This window comes from Nerophis ophidion, linkage group LG12, assembly GCF_033978795.1.
Source record: "Nerophis ophidion isolate RoL-2023_Sa linkage group LG12, RoL_Noph_v1.0, whole genome shotgun sequence".
In the NCBI taxonomy this organism is placed as follows: Eukaryota; Metazoa; Chordata; class Actinopteri; order Syngnathiformes; family Syngnathidae; genus Nerophis; species Nerophis ophidion.
The window spans coordinates 17567571-17586742 of NC_084622.1; the positions used below are offsets into that span (position 1 = coordinate 17567571).

Consider the following 19172-nt stretch of genomic DNA (forward strand, 5'->3'; position numbering starts at 1 on the left):
GACCTCTAAACCGAGGTATGTACCGAACCAAAATTTTTGTGTACCGTTACACCCCTACTGTACACACAATAAAATCATCTCTTTTTGTTGACTTTGTTTCAACTTTAAATCAGAAGTGTTTTGGTTTTTTTAAACAAAAATGCCATGATTTGACCTAATTAAGACATACTGTAACAGTAGAAAGTGACTGCTTGTCTTAGACTTTTAATTCCTTGGAGGATTTTGACATTCACCTGTTAAAATTGTTGAAATGATTTTTTATAGAAAGATGAAACTTTTTCTCATGAAATTCAGGCTTTATTCTCTCAGCGCATGTCATGATTCTAGTAAGTTATCACAGTCTACTCTTTTGTAGAATTGCAATTGATTCTTTGAATTGATCCTTTTTTTCTCTCTCTGAACAGTTCAATGGGCATTAGTCCATCACAGAAAGTTTGTTTTTAATACTACAGAGCCTCTTTTTTTTAGCTTTGAAGAGTTAGTTGAAAACAGCAGTCCATCGATTTGTAGCTCATCTCTCACGGTTGCTGCGTCCTTGTCTGTAAATTTGATTTCTGTTTTTGTTGTCTCGCTGCCACCTAATCAATAACCTCTTAAAACGAAGTGTTGGGGATACACAAAGTGCTGCAGCCAAGTGTGTTTTGGTCTGGAAAATATGTCCAACTTGGATCATAATGCAATCAAGCTGTAAGAAACGCTGGCTATTGTACATGTTAAATGAGTTATTTTGTAACCGTTAATACTGTTGGTTTGGAGTAGTCACTCTGTGTCCAATCTATGACGTGTTTTGTTCTGCATGCTGTGTGTGACACTCATCACTGTCCATCCCATTGGAAAATCCAACAGGAAATAATTTAAATAGAAACAGGCCGTTCTAGGGTAAAACTGTTCCTGTTATAAAACTAACACTAAGTGTAGAGATATTCAACTAAACTCCTGAGTATTTTTTTATGTCATAAAACAATAAGAAATGATCTGAATAGCTAAATATGTAAGGGTTAGGGTTGTACAGCAGTGGTTCTCAACTTATTTTTAATTCAAGTACCCCCTAATCAGAGCAAAGCATTTTTGGTTGAACAAAAGAGATAAAGAAGTAAAATACAGCACTATGTCATCAGTTTCTGATTTATTAAATTGTATAACAGTGCAAAATATTGCTCATTTGTAGTGGTCTTTCTTGAACTATTTGGGGAAAAAAGATATAAAAATAACTAAACTTGTTGAAAAATAAACAAGTGATTCAATTATAAATAAAGATTTCTACACATAGAAGTAATCATCAACTTAAAAAGCCCTCTTTGGGGATTGTAATAGAGATCCATCTGGATTCATCAACTTCATTCTGTCAGGCTTGTCCCTGACAGTTTTGGTCTATGTCTTAGTTTTTCCTCTGCATTTGTCTTTAGTTCCTGTCAGCACTCTTATTTTGGTTCTGTTTCCTGTTTGTCTCCCTGAGTGCTGTGTAACCCTCAGCTGTGGCTGATTGGCACCTAGCCACACCTGGGATCAATCAGCCAGTCACTATTTAAGACCTGTTTTCTCCTCCAGTCAGGGCTGGATTATTGTCGTGTCAATGTCATTTTATACTTGTCATTCCTACTAGTCGTGTGAATGCAGCGTAGCGGTAAGTTATATTTGGTAGATGTTTTGTGGCTTACTGTTTTTTGTTCCCTGCTTCCGATTAGTTTGTTCATAGCCCTTAGTTTGTTATATCCGCCCATGTGCGTGCTTTTTGTTTGTACCCTTTTGTTTTTGTTTTTGTCTTAGTATCTTTATTAAATCATGTTTACTTTCCAAATGCCTGCCTCCTTCTCTGCATCTTGGGGTTCGACACCAAATAACCCTGACACATTCTAAACATTTCTTCACAAAAAATCAATACTTATGGAAAAATCTAGCTGTCAACACTGAATATTGCATTGTTGCATTTCTTTTCACAGTTTATGAACTTACATTTATATTTTGTTGAAGTATTATTCAATAAATATATTTATACAGGATTTTTGAATTGTTGGTATTTTTAGAATAATTTTAAAAAATCTCAAGTACCCGTTGGCATATCTTTTTAAGTACCCCCAGAGGGTACGCGCACCCCCATTTGAGAACCACTGTTGTACGGTATACCAGTACTAGTATAATATCGCGGTACGAATGAATCAAAAACGGTAGTGACAAGTACCAGTTCCCAGGCAGGACGTCATGTCGAGACATTGCCGGTTTTAAGAGCAGAGGAGCATGTTCGGCAGCTCACACACACACACACACACACACAGAGTACTTACAAGGAGACACAGTGCGTAGACACAAAAAAGAGAGGACGAATTTCTGCCTAAAAAGTAAAGATAAAGGTGAAGTTATAACACTGAAACACCCTCAGGAAGAGGTGCTTTAAGACATGGCGAGCTAGCCAGTGGCTAATATGCATCCGTAGTTGTCAGTATTTTAGCTACTTCTAAATAACGAATCCTTGTCTTCATGGGGACAAATAAAGTACATTTCTTACAAGTATCATCCCTGCAGGACGAGGAATAGCTGTACATGCTTCACAATCAATCAATCAATGTTTACTTATATAGCCCTAAATCACTAGTGTCTCAAAGGGCTGCACAAACCACAACACGAACCACTACGACATCCTCGTACACACCGTAGGAGGATACAATAGCTCACCGCCATCACAATGCAAACAAACGCCATGGGTGGATCTACACCTGACATCCACTGTAATGATACCTAGTACAGAAGCGTATTTAGTCAATACTATTATGATTACATCAATATTTTTTAGCATCACAAAATCTTTTTTCGTTTTAAAAAAAATTATATTATGGTTATAAAGTCAGTAAATACGTCCCTGGACACATGAGGACTTAAATTATGACCATTGCATGATCCTGTCACTACTTGGTATCGGATCGATACCCAAATTTGTGGTATCATCCAAAACTAATGTATCAAAGAAGAGAAGAATAAGTGATTTTACATTTTAAAAAAAGTGTAGATAGAACATGTTACAAGAGGAAATAAGCAGGTATTGACAGTAAATGAACAAGTAGAGCAATACTTCATTTTTTACCATTTGTCCTTATGTGTACAAAATAATAGGCAGATAACAGGTAGACACAATATGTTACTGTAGACTAATTAGGAGTCTTTCTTTGTTTTTTGTTTTTACTACAAAAAGACAAGTTGTCTTGTATGTTCACTATTTTATTTAGGGACAAAATTGCAATAATAAACATATGTTTCATGTACCCTAAGATATTTTGTTAAAAAAAAGCCAATAATGCCATTTTTTGTGGTGTCCTTTTACTTAGAAAAAATATCAAAAAGTATCGAAATACATTTAGGGGACTGGCACTAGTACCAAAATATTGGTATCGGAACAACTCTAGTAAGTGTATAATATTTTATTGAATATCAAAGGGTTATTTAACAATATGGTCTTTTTTTTGTTGCCCCGTGATTACACCACTTTGTGGTTGGATAGATTTTGTAAGACTTTCAGAAGTAGTCAAGAGTGATTTCCTACTTAAAAACAAATCAAACCTGACACTACAGCTCCAGCGTGTGATCCACTCTAAAGAGGAAGAAAATAATACCATCTCCTATTAAAGGACGTATCGCCAGACTTTCATCCAGCGGTTTTATTTTTGGACTGTGAAATGAGAGCTCTCGGCTTACGGACTGCCAGCGTTTATTTTGTTGTTGCCGCTCCTCAGCGGACGCGGTGCAGTGAAGCAAAATACATATGAAAAATAAATACATTCTTTTTTTTTTTTTAGGAGTCTCAGAGAGGTTGGACATCACGGTCGGCCAAACAGCAACTCTTATTAATGCTTCTCTTAAATGTAATGAATGAGGTGCTGCTGGATCCACAAGCACTAATGCAGGCCAGGGCAATTATTTTGACTCGGGGGCAAATTTAGAGAAAAAAATGTGTCTGGGGGCCCGTTTATCCATTTTTAGGAAAACTAATACAAAACCTCACAAAGTCTGATTGAATGCTAAAAATGTTATGACAGACCGCCTTGAAAACGGAAGGGAATTTATTTTTTTCTATGAATGATAAAACCTTGAATATTGAGAACATATGAACGGACCAGCAAATACAATCTAAGAGATGAATCTAAGTTTATTTTACCAAAAGCAAGATTAGTTGTTAAACGTAGATGTTTATCTGTTCTCGGTGTTAATTTGTGGAATTCTGTTTGTAAAGAAATAAAAATGAGTGACTCAGTATTCAATTTTAAAAAGAACATGTCACAATGTATTTTAAAAAGTTATGTGAACTAGAAATGTATGTTTGTTTGGTTAAATGTTGTATTTAGAAGGTATGTATGTTTATCTATTTAGAAAAAAGTGTATGTGTGTAAGTACATATTTTTGTATTATTTGTTAAAGGGCAACTTAAATGTAAATGCTGAATGACTATATTTCTCTTTGTATTACAAAATTATTAGAAAAGGTAACTTAATTGAATGTAAAATGTTTATGTTGGGCATATAAGCTTTTTTGCTTTTTCCTGTTTCAGTCATGTTATTTATTTTTGAATCGTGATCCATGTTTGAATATGTTTTTGTTTGACTGAAAACAAACTGAACTAAACTGAAACTGAACATCACACCCCCTCTGTCCATCCAGATATTTTACATGTTTTTTACTGAATCAGACATCCAGAATGTACATAAAAATAAAGAATGTGTGATTTACAAAATGCGACCCCGAAAGGGAATAAGTGGTAGAAAATGGATGGATGGATGGAACTATGAAGGATAAAACACAGAATATTGACAACATATGAACGTCACACCCCCTCTCAATCGACATAATCTACAATCAAGCCAAATGCAACAAACACAGTGAAATATGAATGTAAAGGGTAAAAAACAAACCCATTTACAATCTGATATACCATATTTCCTTGAATTGCCGCCGGGGCGCTAATTAATTTAAAACCTCTTCTCACTCCGGCGCTTACCAAAGGCATGCGGTAAATTTAGGCCTGCGCTTATAAATTTGAGTGTGATGTAAGGATACTATCATGAAAAGATTTAATAAAAAAAAACGTTATTATGGTCTTACCTTTACTTATAAATGAAGTCCATGCGCAGCTCCTTCTGATCAAAAGCATCGATAACTTGTTTATAGAAGTCTTCCTTATCTATCTTCAGTTTTAAAAGTCTCTCTGTCTCGATGGAGATCGTCCTTTATTACCTCCTGCTTCAATTGAAAGTCCAGTTTAGAAAACTGTTTTATTTTAGATATGTAATCCTCCATGTTAAAAGTGCAAGCGAGAGGAAAAAATAAAGGATCGCTGCTCACTCTTGCTGCTTGTTGTCACTTCTTCTGCAGCCGAGTAGTCGCAAGAAGGATCACTAGCGCCCTCTACCACCAGGAGGCGGGAGTCATTTATTGACTCATATTTGACACACGCAGCTACGGTATATTAATAAAAAATAGCATCTTACTGTTCTTTTTAGCATATTCAATAGCTTGGACCTTAAATCCTACTGAATAGCTCTTAATCTTCTTCCCTTTATGCGATTTCAAACGATTGAAATCAGCCTCCTCCATTTTAAAACTGATGTCAAGTGAAGTTTCACTCATGACGTGACGAGTTTGACCTGGCAGAAATTGTAGACATGCGCTAATAAAAATAATATTTTGCAAAACGAGTTTGACCCGGCAGTAATTCTAGGCAGGCACATACTATATACCCGACGGCAATTCAAGGAAATACGGTATGTGATATATCACCAAGCTTTAGAACTTTCTTGTAAAAATCTCCTTCCACGTCTGTCCCTGACACCCACATTTCAGGCTCTGGAAACACTCTGTGGAAACGCTCCCCACCCACACTGCTTGGTGCCTTGTCTGAGCTGCTGTGATGTAGATTACCATAGTAACTAATAGGGTTGTACGGTATATGGGTATTAGTATAGTACAGCAATACTAATGAATCATATTCGGTACCATAACGCCTCTGAAAAGTACCAGTCTGCCACACTCTAAGATTTTTTTGTTAAAATAAAGCCAATAATGCAATATTTTCTAGTCCCCTTTATTTAGAAAAGTATCAAAGTATCAAAAAATATTGGTATCAGGAGAACACCATCCATCCATCCATTTTCTACCGCTTATTCCCTTTTTGGGGTCGCGGGGGGCGCTGGCGCCTATCTCAGCTACAATCGGGCGGAAGGCGGGGTACACCCTGCACAAGTCGCCACCTCATCACAGGGCCAACACAGATAGACAGACAAGATTCACACTCACATTCACACACTAGGGCCAATTTAGTGTTGCCAATCAACCTATCCCCAGGTGCATGTCTTTGGAGGTGGGAGGAAGCCGGAGTACCCGGAGGGAACCCACGCATTCACGGGGAGAACATGCAAACTTCACACAGAAAGATCCCGAGCCTGGGATTGAACCCAGGACTGCAGGACCTTCGTATTGTGAGGCAGACGCACTAACCCCTCTGCCACCGTGAAGCCCAGGAGAACACTAGTCACTAAAATATCATGCAAAAGCGCAGATTCCAACCAGTGAAGTGAATTTCTCTAGTGACTCAAAGTGCTTTTATAGCTCGGTTGGTAGAGTGGCTGTGCCAGCAACTTGGGGGTTGCAGGTTCAATTCCCACTTCCGCCATCCTAGTCACTGCCGTTGTGTCCTTGGGCAAGACACTTTACCCACCTGCTCCCAGTGCCACCCACACTGGTTTAAATGCAACTTAGATATTGGGTTTCTCTATGTAAAGCGCTTTGAGTCACTAGAGAAAAGCGCTATATAAATATAATTCACTTCACTTCACATTGTGAAACCCAATATAAAAGTTAGGTTGTTTTTTTTTAAAACAGTGTGGGTGGCACTGGGAGCAGGTGGGTGAAGTGTCTTGCCCAAGGACACAACGGCAGTGACTCGGATGGCAGAAGCGGGGATCGAACCTAGAACCCTCAAGTTCTTGCTCTACTATCTGAACTGTACCGCCCCAAAGATCGTCTTCGGGTGGCGTTCTGACTGTCTCTTCAAGAAGTGCCATTTTGTATATAGAAAGTACTTTAATGATCCCTGGGGGAAAATCAGCACCACAGTTCGCTCACAATAGACAAGAATAATAATAAAAAAATAATATAATATGTATATTATATATTAGGGATGCACCGATTAATTGGTAACCGAATATATTCGGCCGAATATGGCAAAAAAAGCCACATTCGGCCTTCGGTGGAATGAGTTAAAAACAAGGCCGAATAGTGGCGTGTGACGCAATTTTTTGACGCGGTGACGCAATCAACCAACGTTCAGTGACGCGGTGACGTTGGGATATGTTGTGTACCTGTATAAGTGTATGAGGTTACAAGCACACACTTATTGAGATTTAGTGGGGCCTCTGTTTACATTATTAGCCTGTTGTGTAGGCTACCTGTATAAGTCTAAGAGGTTACAAGCACACACTTAATTGAGATTTACTTGAGCCTTCTGTTTACATTATTAGCATATCTACTGTGGCTAAGCAGACTTTTGCCGAAAGAACAATAATTCATTTGTTGTGGGTTTATCCACTTTAATGCACTTTATTTTTTTTTTAAATGCATGTTTTGTTTGAAGGCCTAATATAAATGAAAAGGCTACTGGAATATTAAAAAAATGTCAATATTCAATAAAAAAATTACTTTATTTGAAAAACATGTCTAAATATTTATTCTTCGCTATTTATGCAATATTAAAAAAATTGTGAAAAACTGCATTCATTATTCGGTATTCGGTATTCGGCCTACGGCCAAGCGTTTAAATTTTATTCGGCTTCGGCTTCGGCCACAAATTTTTATTTCGGTGCAGCCCTATTATACATATAATATCTAAATAATATATGTATATTCTACATATACTCTACATATGTTTACGTTTTGAGCAATGACAGTTTGAAAGAAAAAAACAAAAAAACAGCTTGGTTTTATTAGTCAACATCGCAACTTTTTCTAAATTACATTTAACCTTGAAGCTTTTTTATTTCACTTTTGTAATTTTTTTGTTTATTTTAATAGTATTTTTAGAATGTGCCGTGGGCCTTTTAAAACATTATCTGTGGGCTGCAAATGGCCTCCGGGGCACACTTTTGACACAAAAATTAAATCTGATAAATCTATGGATAAAAAGCAGACGCATGCACTCTCTGTCTCTGGCCCTCCCTCATACTGTCGCTCGTGCAAGGTCATACGCCCTCGCCGAGCAGAGAGGTAGCGGCATGGTATAGTTAGCTGTGATGCTATCGGAGCCGTGCGAGTGGTAATACGAGAGAACAAAGGTGCGGATCTGGTAACAAATGAAGGAAGAATTAATTCCCAAGGAAAACAGCAGGGGGTCCATCGTCTCCCGTCCAAAGGCAAAACCTAGTAACTCACTTGTAGCTGATCTTGAGAAAACAAAGGTAAACCAATCTATCTTGATGCTGTCTTACAAAGATCTACAAAGTCATCAAACGTTTAGATGTTTTCTTGAGCTTTCATTTTCTTGCGGATTGAGCCATGGATTGAATCTGCTCTCATGAACGTGTGCCCTTTCTCCAGATATCTTATCACAATCTCGGGTGGGCCCCGTTCTGCAAGAGCCGTGTACAGCGTCCAGTTTTTATTTTGACCTCCACAGTTATCTGCCCAAAAGAGTATGCAAGGGGAAGAATCAAGAACAATACATTTAATGAAAGTGCTTGCAACGTCCTGGGCCAATCTTCCAAATATCCCCTCGTGCCATAATATCACATAATCAGGTTGACCGTCGGCCCCCATTCCTGCAAATGTCTCATTAAAGACAATAAGGCGACTGACAAAGAGGCTCCGATTGGTCCCTTGAGGTACTAGGTTTTTCTGTTGTATCTATGCGGTTATGTGGTAGTTGCTAGGTCCTGCCATGCACGTAACAGCTTACTTACGGAACAAATTACAATATCGTATACACTAATGTAAAGCATATCACCTAGGAACTCCAAAATTATCAGCTCAGTTTGGACCAAAATTGAGTTACTGGGTTTTGCCTTTGGACGGGGGTCGTCTGGCGGTGGTTTGGCTTCAAGCGGGAATATGTCGAACAGACAATTGTAATTTGTCAAGGGTGGAGCAAAAGCGTTGCTACAAAAAGTAGCATTACTGCTAATATGTAGCATCATTTGAAAAGTCACCTGCTGGAGCAGTGGTTCTCAAATGGGGGTACTTGAAGGTATGCCAAGCGGTACGTGAGATTTAAAAAAAATAATAATTTTAAAAATAGCAACAACCACATTTTTACGGGGGAAAAAATGGCAGCTGAGTTGCCAGAATAAAAAAGAACTTGTAACAATGTAATGTTGTCAAAAACAATGTCAATTTAAAAGTACAATTCCGGCAACTGAGCTGCCAGCTTTTTCCGCAAAAAAACAAAAAAAAAAACAGTGGTACTCTTTTTCCATTTACAGCAAAATGTTAGGAAAAAAAACAAAAAAAACACTGTTTTACAGTAAAATTTTATAAATGTACAGTTTTTTTACAGTCTACTTAAAACAATTTACATAATTAATAATGAAATCCAGAAGCAAATTCCTACATTATTGACGGTTACAAGCCCTAAAAGAATGATCACTTTATTCTCAGATTTTGTTTATCCGTCTATTTTTAATAACACTTGTCATCACTGAGGTCACGGATGAGCTGGAGCCTATCCCAGCTGACTTTGGCCGAGACATAGGGTACAATCTGTACTGGGCGCCTGTCAATCACCAGGTTAAAAAATAGACCGCCAATCACCTCCCATTCACACCTGTGGAGTCTACAAATAGCCTCAGGTGCATGTTTTTGGTATGTGGAGTTTACAGAGAAAACTAACTCAAGCACACACACAACCTCCACAGACCAGATACCAAAACTGTAAGAGCCGTGTAAACAAAAAATATTTACTTATTTATTTAAAAAAAAAAAAAAGAGTCTCCTTTGTATTACAACCATTCCAATTCTCACAAATGGGCTTGCGTGTTTTTAAGACTGTAGAAAAGGTAAACCCACCCAATCACGGGATGGAATATGCAAACTTTTCACAGCTGAACCCACGGAGATTCTAACTTGAATCAAAACAACATCCATTCATGTTTTATCTTGTTCAGGGTGACCAGTAACTGATTTCAAGGGGACAACACCCTGGCTTGGTTGCAGGCAGAGGTGGGTAGTAACGCGCTACATTTACTCCGTTACATCTACTTGAGTAACTTTTGGGATAAATTGTACTTCTAAGAGTAGTTTTTATGCAACATACTTTTACTTTTACTTGAGTATATTTATAGAGAAGAAACGCTACTTTTACTCCGCTCCATTTATCTACAATCAGCTCGTTACTCACTACTTTTTTTATCGATCTGTTAATGCACGCTTTGTTTGTTTTGATTTTGTCAGACACGCATTCAAAGTAGGAACTACGCATGCCTGCGTTTCACCAATCAAATGCAGTCACTGGTGACGTTGGACCAGTCAAACAAAACCAGGCGGTCACGTGACCGTCACACGTCGAATCCGACCTAAAAATGTCGAAAAACGTATTGGGGTGTTACCATTTAGTGGTCAATTGTGCGGAATATGTACTGTACTGTGCAGTCTAATAATAAAAGTTTCAATCAATCAATCAAAAGTGTAAAGGAAAAAAGACACTTTTTATTTCAACCGTTCTTCCCGTCAAAAGCCTAAAGACTGATCGCACAGTTCCTGTCTTCACAATAAAAGTGCCGCTCCATCGCTCCTGCGCTCACAAAATAAGAGTCTCCGAAAGCCAGCGCAAACAAGCTAGCAAGCTACGGAGTTTGCCGCCAATGTATTTCTTGTAAAGTGTATAAGAACGAATATGGAAGCTGGACAAATAAGATGCCAAAAACCAACGACTTTTATGTGGCATTAGACAGAAAAGAGGAACTTTTTTTCTCCTCCATTTGAAAATGTGGACATTATTAGCAGGGCTTCACGGTGGCAGAGGGGTTAGTGCGTCTGCCTCACAATACGAAGTTCCTGCAGTCCTGGGTTCAAATCCAGGCTCGGGATCTTTCTGTGTGGAGTTTGCATGTTCTCCCCGTGAATGCGTGGGTTCCCTCCGGGTACTCCGGCTTCCTCCCACTTCCAAAGACATGCACCTGGGGATAGGTTGATTGGCAACACTAAATTGGCCCTAGTGTGTGAATGTGAGTGTGAATGTTGTCTGTCTATCTGTGTTGGCCCTGCGATGAGGTGGCGACTTGTCCAGGGTGTACCCCGCCTTCCGCCCGATTGTAGCTGAGATAGGCGCCAGCGCCCCCCGCGACCCCAAAAGGGAATAAGCGGTAGAAAATGGATGGATGGATGGACATTATTAGCACTATATTGTCTGATTCCAATCAATGCAAGTCATCAGAATCAGGTAATACACCAACTTAAATTCTTGTCTTCATGAAAGATAGGAATCTATATGTTAAACATGCATGTATATTCATTAAAACACATTTAACATGTCAACAAAAATGGCAAAATAAATAACTATAAATTATATACTGTATATATATGTATATGTGTGTGTGTGTGTGTGTGTGTGTGTGTGTGTGTGTGTGTGTGTGTGTGTGTGTGTGTATGTATATATGAGGTAGATCACCTCGACTTGGTCATTTATTAAGTAATTGATTAACGTTAAAAAACGTATTGGGGTGTTACCATTTGGTGGTCAATTGTACGTAATATGTACTGTACTGTGCAATCTACCAATACAAGTGTCAGTCAATCAACCAATCAATCAATCAATCGATGAATGCCTACTGAGCCTATGGTGCTGTTAAGTTATTGTGGCTCAATTTGCCTTAATTGATTTTATTTTAATGTATTATTATTTAATATATATTATTGTTTTAGTTGCTTAACAGATATTCCTGGCTATAAATTTGCTCATTGCTATTTTTAGGTTTTTGGGCATTATTTGTTGCCGTAATCTTTAAACAAACAGTTACTCAGTACTTGAGTAGTTTTTTCACAACATACTTTTTACTTGTACTCAAGTAAATATTTGGATGACTACTCCTTACTTTTACTTGAGTAATAAATCTCTAAAGTAACAGTACTCTTACTTGAGTACAATTTCTGGCTACTCTACCCACCTCTGGTTGCAGGGCACATATAGAAACAGGCATCCATTCACACCGTCACAAAGTGGGAACCGTGTGTAAACTCATTTTGTTACCTATGCTGTGTTATGTGTTGTATATTGCACAATTGCACCAAGAAAAAAATCCTAGTTTGTGAACAGGTTCTCAAACAATGGCAATAGAAACAATTCTGATTCTGAAAATATCAATCAATCAATCAATGTTTACTTATATAGCCCTAAATCACTAGTGTCTCAAAGGGCTGCACAAACCACTACGACATCCTCGGTAGGCCCACATAAGGGCAAGGAAAACTCACACCCAGTGGGACGTCGGTGACAATGATGACTATGAAAATACAACATTTTCATATTATTACTCCTATTATGTTTTTAAATGTAGTTTTCATCATAGGCCATTGCATTGCAATCTATGGCTTGAGTGATTATTTCCACTTAATAGATTAATTAGAAAAATTATAAGATTTATTTTCTGTTGCTTTGGATATTGTTTGAGTGTACAACATCATGACTGCAAGCAGTTTCCCGCAGCGATTTGTTGTTAAGGTGGCTGCCCTAAAAACAAAAAGCCACCACCTAAACAAAAGTCTACAAAAAAAATATATATATAAATAATAATATATATGTATATATATATATATATATACATGTATATACAAACCCCGTTTCCATATGAGTTGGGAGATTGTGTTAGATGTAAATATAAACGGAATACAATGATTTGCAAATCCTTTTCAACCCATATTCAGTTGAATGCACTACAAAGACAACATATTTGATGTTCAAACTCATAAACTTTATATTTTTTTGCAAATAATAATTAACTTGGAATTTCATGGCTGCCAAAGTAGTTGGGAAAGGGCATGTTCACCACTGTGTTACATTTTCTTTTAACAACACTCAACGTTTGGGAACTGAGGAAACTAATTGTTGAAGCTTTGAAAGTGGAATTCTTTCCCATTCTTGTTTTATGTAGAGCTTCAGTCGTTCAACAGTCCGGGGTCTGCGCTGTCGCATTTTATGCTTCATAATGCGCCACACTTTTTCGATGGGAGACAGTTCTGGACTGCAGGCAGGCCAGGAAAGTACCCGCACTCTTTTACTACAAAACCATGTTGTTGTAACACGTGGCTTAGCATTGTCTTGCTGAAATAAGCAGGGGCGTCCATGATAACGATGCTTTGATGACAACATATGTTGCTCCAAAACCTGTATGGACCATTCAGCATTAATGGTGCCTTCACAGATGTGTAAGTTACCCATGACTTGGGCACTAATACACCCCCATACCATCACAGATGCTGGTTTTTAAACTTTGCGCTTATAACAATCCGGATGGCTATTTTTCTCTTTGTTCCGGAGGACACCACGTCCACAGTTGCCAAATATAATTTGAAATGTGGACTCGTCAGACCACAAAACACCTTTCCACTTTGCATCAGTCCATCTTAGATGAGCTCGTGGCCACCGAAGCCAACGGCTTCCCTTGGTGTTGTTGATAAATGGGTTTTGCTTTGCATAGCAGAGTTTTAACTTGCACTTCCAGATGTAGCGACCAACTGTAATTACTGACAGTGGTTTTATGAAGTGTTCCCGAGCCCATGTGGTGATATCCTTTACACACTGATGTCCGTTTTTGATGCAGTGCCGCCTGAGGGATCAACGGTCCGTAATATCATCGCTTACGTGCAGTGATTTCTCCAGATTCTCTGAACATTTTGATGATTTTACGGACCGTAGATGGTAAAATCCCTAAATTCCTTGCAATAGCTGGTTGAGAAATGTTGTTCTAAAACTGTTTGACAATTTGTTTACAAATTGGTGACCCTCACCCATCCTGGTTTGTGAATTACTTAGCATTTCATGGAAGTTGTTTTTATACCCAATCATGACACCCACCTGTTCCCAATTAGCCTGCACACCCGTGGGATGTTCAAATAAGTGTTTGATGAGCATTCCTCAACTTCATCAATATTTATTGCCACCTTTCCCAACTTCTTTGTCACGTGTTGCTGGCATCAAATTCTAAAGTTAATGATTATCTGCAAAAAAAAAATGTTTATCAGTTTGAACATCAAATATGTTGTCTTTGTAGCATATTCAACTGAATATGGGTTGAAAAGGATTTGTAAATCATTGTATTCCTTTTATATTTACATCTAACACAATTTCTCAACTCCGGCTTCCTCCCACTTCCAAAGACATGCACCTGGGGATAGGTTGATTGGCAACACTAAAATTGGCCCTAGTGTGTGAATGTGAGTGTGAAAGTTGTCTGTCTATCTGTGTTGGCCCTGCGATGAGGTGGCGACTTGTCCAGGGTGTACCCCGCCTTCCGCCCGATTGTAGCTTAGATAGGCGCCAGCGCCCCCCGCGACCCCAAAAGGGAATAAGCGGTAGAAAATGGATGGATGGACAATTTCTCAACTCATATGGAAATGGGGTTTGTGTATTTTAGATGTCCATTGCAATCCATACCAAACACCGGCTGAACATTTGGTAAAACAGTTCTCTAGCTCTCTTAGCAGCTGTACAACTCCTTCAAGCAGACGAGGTTAAACAGGCGTATTGCTTTCTTTGCCCCCACCCTGCTCGCCATTACATAACAAGACAAGAGGCGTTCTTTTTTTCTTCCTTTTGTCGTCCTCTTCTCCCAGACGCAATTTAATCCTGTGCGTAAAAAGACTAGAGGGGGGTCGAATGTGGGTCAGCAGGTTAGGAGACTTTCAAAGTCAGACTTGTCGAGAGGTGTTGGCAAGAGCGAGAGAGGAGAGGAGGAGAAGAAGAAAAAAATCAATCCAAAATCCCAACTACCTGTCTTTGCCCTGCTACTATTACATAAGAGCTCAGTCAGTGTGTGCCAACCCACTAAGTCACACAGCGCTCCCCGCCTTCCCTTTTTGCTGCTGTGCAAATACCGGAGGAGGGGATTCGCATTTCATCGAGCTCCGAAAGTGTCTGCGAAACAAACCAAAAAAGATGCACCAGTGACTATGGCCATTTTTTTTTGTATGTTTCCCCAAGCCCTGACTTTGCTGGCCTGCCTGTGTTTATGGCTAAACCTGTTACATAACCTGCTTACATTCCACATTCCCCATATCACACTCTAAATATACACGGCAGGAAGACCAGGGGCTTGCGCACACAAACACACATAATAATGTATTAATTGTGTGCACATTTCTATTTTTTGTATTATTTGTTTTTAAGTCAGGAGAAATCAGTCAGAAAATTAAAGCTGCAAGCAGGGTTGGTCGGGTCCCCCTTTGGCTGCTGCCACCGCTACTCAAGCCCTGATCTAAGTCAGACCAACATAGAGGTCATTATTTCATGTCTCTACGACATTTCTAACAGAAGTTACATGCAGTTTTGTCTGGGTTTTTTCCTAGGGGGCGTATAAGGTGTTAAAGGCCTACTGAAACCCACTACTAGCGACCACGCAGTCTGATAGTTTATCAATCAATCAATCAATCGTTTATTTATATAGCCCCAAATCACAAATGTCTCAAAGGACTGCACAAACCACTACCACTATATATCAATGATGAAATATTAACATTGCAACACATGCCAATACGGCCTTTTTAGTTTACTAAATTGCAATTTTAAATTTCCCGTCGAGGTATCCTGTTAAAAACGTCCCGTAATGATGACGCGTATGATGACGTGTACGCGTGACGTCACCGGCGGTAGCGGACATGTTCTCCCAGCACCGATCGCGGCTAAAAGTAGTCTCTTTTTATCGCATAATTACATGGTATTCTGGACTTCTGTGTTGTTGAATCTTTTGCAATATGTTCGATTAATAATGGAGACGTCAAAGAAGAATGCTGTTGGTGGAAAGCGGTGTATCTCCGCCGGCTGTAGCAACACTAACACAGCCGGTGTTTGTTTGTTGTGAAGGTTTAATATGAAACAGAGTGGTCAAGCGAACATGGTTCTCTACCACATGTCAGGTTTCGGTGAGAAAATTGTGGTAATAAGTCGGCTCTTACCATAAACATGAGCGGAGCTTGTGTCGTCGTTTCTTCAGCTGTCAAAGAGGCAGCTGCGACTTTCATGGCTCCTCCATGCTTCCCTCAGAGACACAGGCGTTCACCGCATTATCCGACTTTCAGGTATGACTTTATAATCTCACTAAAACACTAGGAACATAATGAGCAGATAAGGGATTTTTGAGAATTGTCCTAGTAAATGTGTGTAATAACATCTGAATCGCTCCCACTACCGTCATCTTTTTATTTTTGTCTAGTGCTTCACTCTAACTTTCCTCATCCACAAATCTTTCATCCTCGCTCAAATTAATGGGGAAATCGTCGCTTTCTCGGTCCGAATAGCTCTTACTGCTGGTGGCTATGATTGTAAACAATGTTCAGATGTGAGGAGCCCTACTACCCGTGACGTCACGCGCACATCGTCCGCTACTTCCGATACAGGCAAGGCTTTTTTTATTAGCGACCAAAAGTTGCGCACTTTATCGTCTATGTTCTCTACTAAATCCTTTTTAGCAAAAATATGGCAATATTGCGAAATGATCAAGTATGACACATAGAATGGACCTGCTATCCCCGTTTAAATAAGAAAATGTCATTTCAGTAGGCCTTTAATTGTGTGCACATTTCTTTTTTTTATATATATATATTTTTATAAGTCAGGAGAAATCAGTCCTAAAATGAGTCAAGTTGGATGCAGAAAGGGGGCGTGGTCAAGTGTACTGTACAAAACTGACCCCAAAAAAATAGACAATATAAGGCGTTAAAGCACACCTTTTCACCCATTGAAAGGCCCACTCACTGTGGGAACGTTTAAAACGCAAAAAGAGATTTGCCTTGAAAAAAAAGAAAATTATTTGGTTGTTTTGACGCCTAAATGCATTGCCGGGGATGGGATTGTTCACCCCCCGATGAGAGATCGATAAACCGGCCCGCAGTTTGCAAACTTTCGCCACCCCGTCTTGGGCATCAAATGATGTGAAATGTCACCGTGGATGAGAAGAGGAGGGACATAAAGCGCTGCAGCCATTAGAAGACACAGCAGCTCCATGCTGATACTGAGCACTTATTTCACCGGAGACACATTAATTCATTTGGGAAGTTTCAAGGCAAAATAACAGCACCAAAAACGCCGGCTGTCATGTATTAAAGCGTCACTCACCTCTATTGGTGCTCGAGCAGGTCTGCCTTCGAACCGGGGCTGGATGGTCTGCTTTCCGGAGCGTCTCCAGGCTGACCGGGGTTTCCCTCACCGGGGTAGCCGGCTCCGAGGCGCTGTTGGCCGGGTCGCTGGCTGGATCAGGCGGGGACTCCATGTTGGATGTGGTCGGGTCGCTGCCTCACTGCGCTGTTGCACTTCAAACTAATTTCTCTCCGCTGTTTTTTTTTTATTTTTTAGTTATTGTATTTTGGTGTGTTTTTTAGCTCCGCGCCGACAAGCCTCGGCGATGTAATTTGGAAGAAAAAGAGAAATGCGAGTGAGTGTGAGAGGTGGCTGCGCTGCTCTGATTGTCCACCGGTGGCGCTGGTGAGCACTCCTCTCCTGCAACGTAAAAAAAAAAAAAAAAAGGAGGGAGAGTTTGTCAATAATAGAAGGGGTCAGCAACCTTTTTGAAACCAAGAGCATTGTTTACCTGTATCTCAACATCTACCATGAATTGATTAACGTGGACCCCGACTTAAACAAGTTGAAAAACTTATTCGGGTGTTACCATTTAGTGGTCAATTGTACAGAATATGTACTGAACTGTGCAATCTACTAATACAAGTATCAATCAATCAATCAATCTAATAATTCTCCATGCGATGACAACTGCTGAAGCATTTTGGATGCTAAAATATTCAATATTTCAAGTGCTGACAAAATCCCACGCATTCAAAATTGGATCTCATTAGACCAGGGGTGTCCAGAATGTGGCACAGGGGCCATTTGTGGCCCGCAGCTAATTGCTTACCTGCCTGCCACACATTCTGGAAATGATATTGCAAAATTTTTTAATACATTTGAAAAAAGTGGAATGATGTGAAATCTTTTATTATTATAATAATTTTTTGTCCTGTCCTCTTTTATTGGGACACTTAGGACTAACAGTAGACAATGACAATGTGAAATGGAATAAATCTTTTTTGTCCTCAAAATTCTACACACAATATCCTATAATAATAGTAGCTACTATCCATGCTTCTACCGCTTATCCGGGTTTGGGTCGTGGGGGCAGCAGCCAAAGGCGGGCCCGACCAACGCTGCTTGCAGCTTTAATTATAATTATTTTTTGTCCTGTCCAGCTTCTCAGGCAAATCATATAGTAGATGCAGATGCCCCTATCGGCTGTTCAGATTTACTGTACAAAAGAGAAGTGTAGGATACTTCTCTTGTTTCCTTATTTCAATTTGACTTTATTAAATGTATTTATATTATCATTTTGTGCAGGAGGGGATGGAAAGAGAAAAAAAGGTAGACAGAGTGGGGAACTGTGGGGATTAGACAGAGAGACAACAGCAAACACAACAAAAACAACAATAGAACAACACCAGCACACACGATATGTACAAATATGATCGTAAAAGTGATAGCAAATAAGCAGTTAGTGAATTAAATAATAATATAGAAATGACAATGAGCATTTTTACACCAAAACTGGAGCAATACAAATACCAATAGAAAAAGTGCTATTGATTATGAATAATATCAATAGTTTTCCTCTATTTTCTACAATACAGCTGTTCAAATGCAACAGTATGTATACATAATGATAGCTGGAGAGATAATAAAATAAAAAAAATGAAATAATAATAAAAACAAAAAAAGGAATACCAAAAGATGGAGGGGAAGAGAGAGAGGCAACCTATATTAAACTTGTAGATTGTTATGGTAATAATGATGTGAAATCTAACGAGAAAGGGTTGCAATGTTGACCCAAAGCTGCCTTGCAGGCTGTTTTTTTGCTTTTGTCTTCATTTTTCTGTTTTTGCCATTGCTCGAAAAAAAGACAAAGAAATCAATGTTATAATCAATTATTTTAAAGGCTCCAATTACTTTA

At 39.0% G+C, this 19172-nt stretch overlaps 1 protein-coding gene across 1 annotated transcript in view; it reads right to left on the reverse strand.

The window, feature by feature from the left end:
• roraa (RAR-related orphan receptor A, paralog a) overlaps window positions 1-17649 on the reverse strand; it is an 811787-nt gene extending 794138 nt beyond the window's left edge. Inside the window, exon 1 of the mRNA XM_061916947.1 lies at window positions 17294-17649. Coding sequence (XP_061772931.1) covers window positions 17294-17447 — 154 coding nt within the window. The 5' untranslated portion in view covers window positions 17448-17649. The remainder of the gene's footprint in view (window positions 1-17293) is intronic.
• Window positions 17650-19172: the final 1523 nt, after the last annotated feature.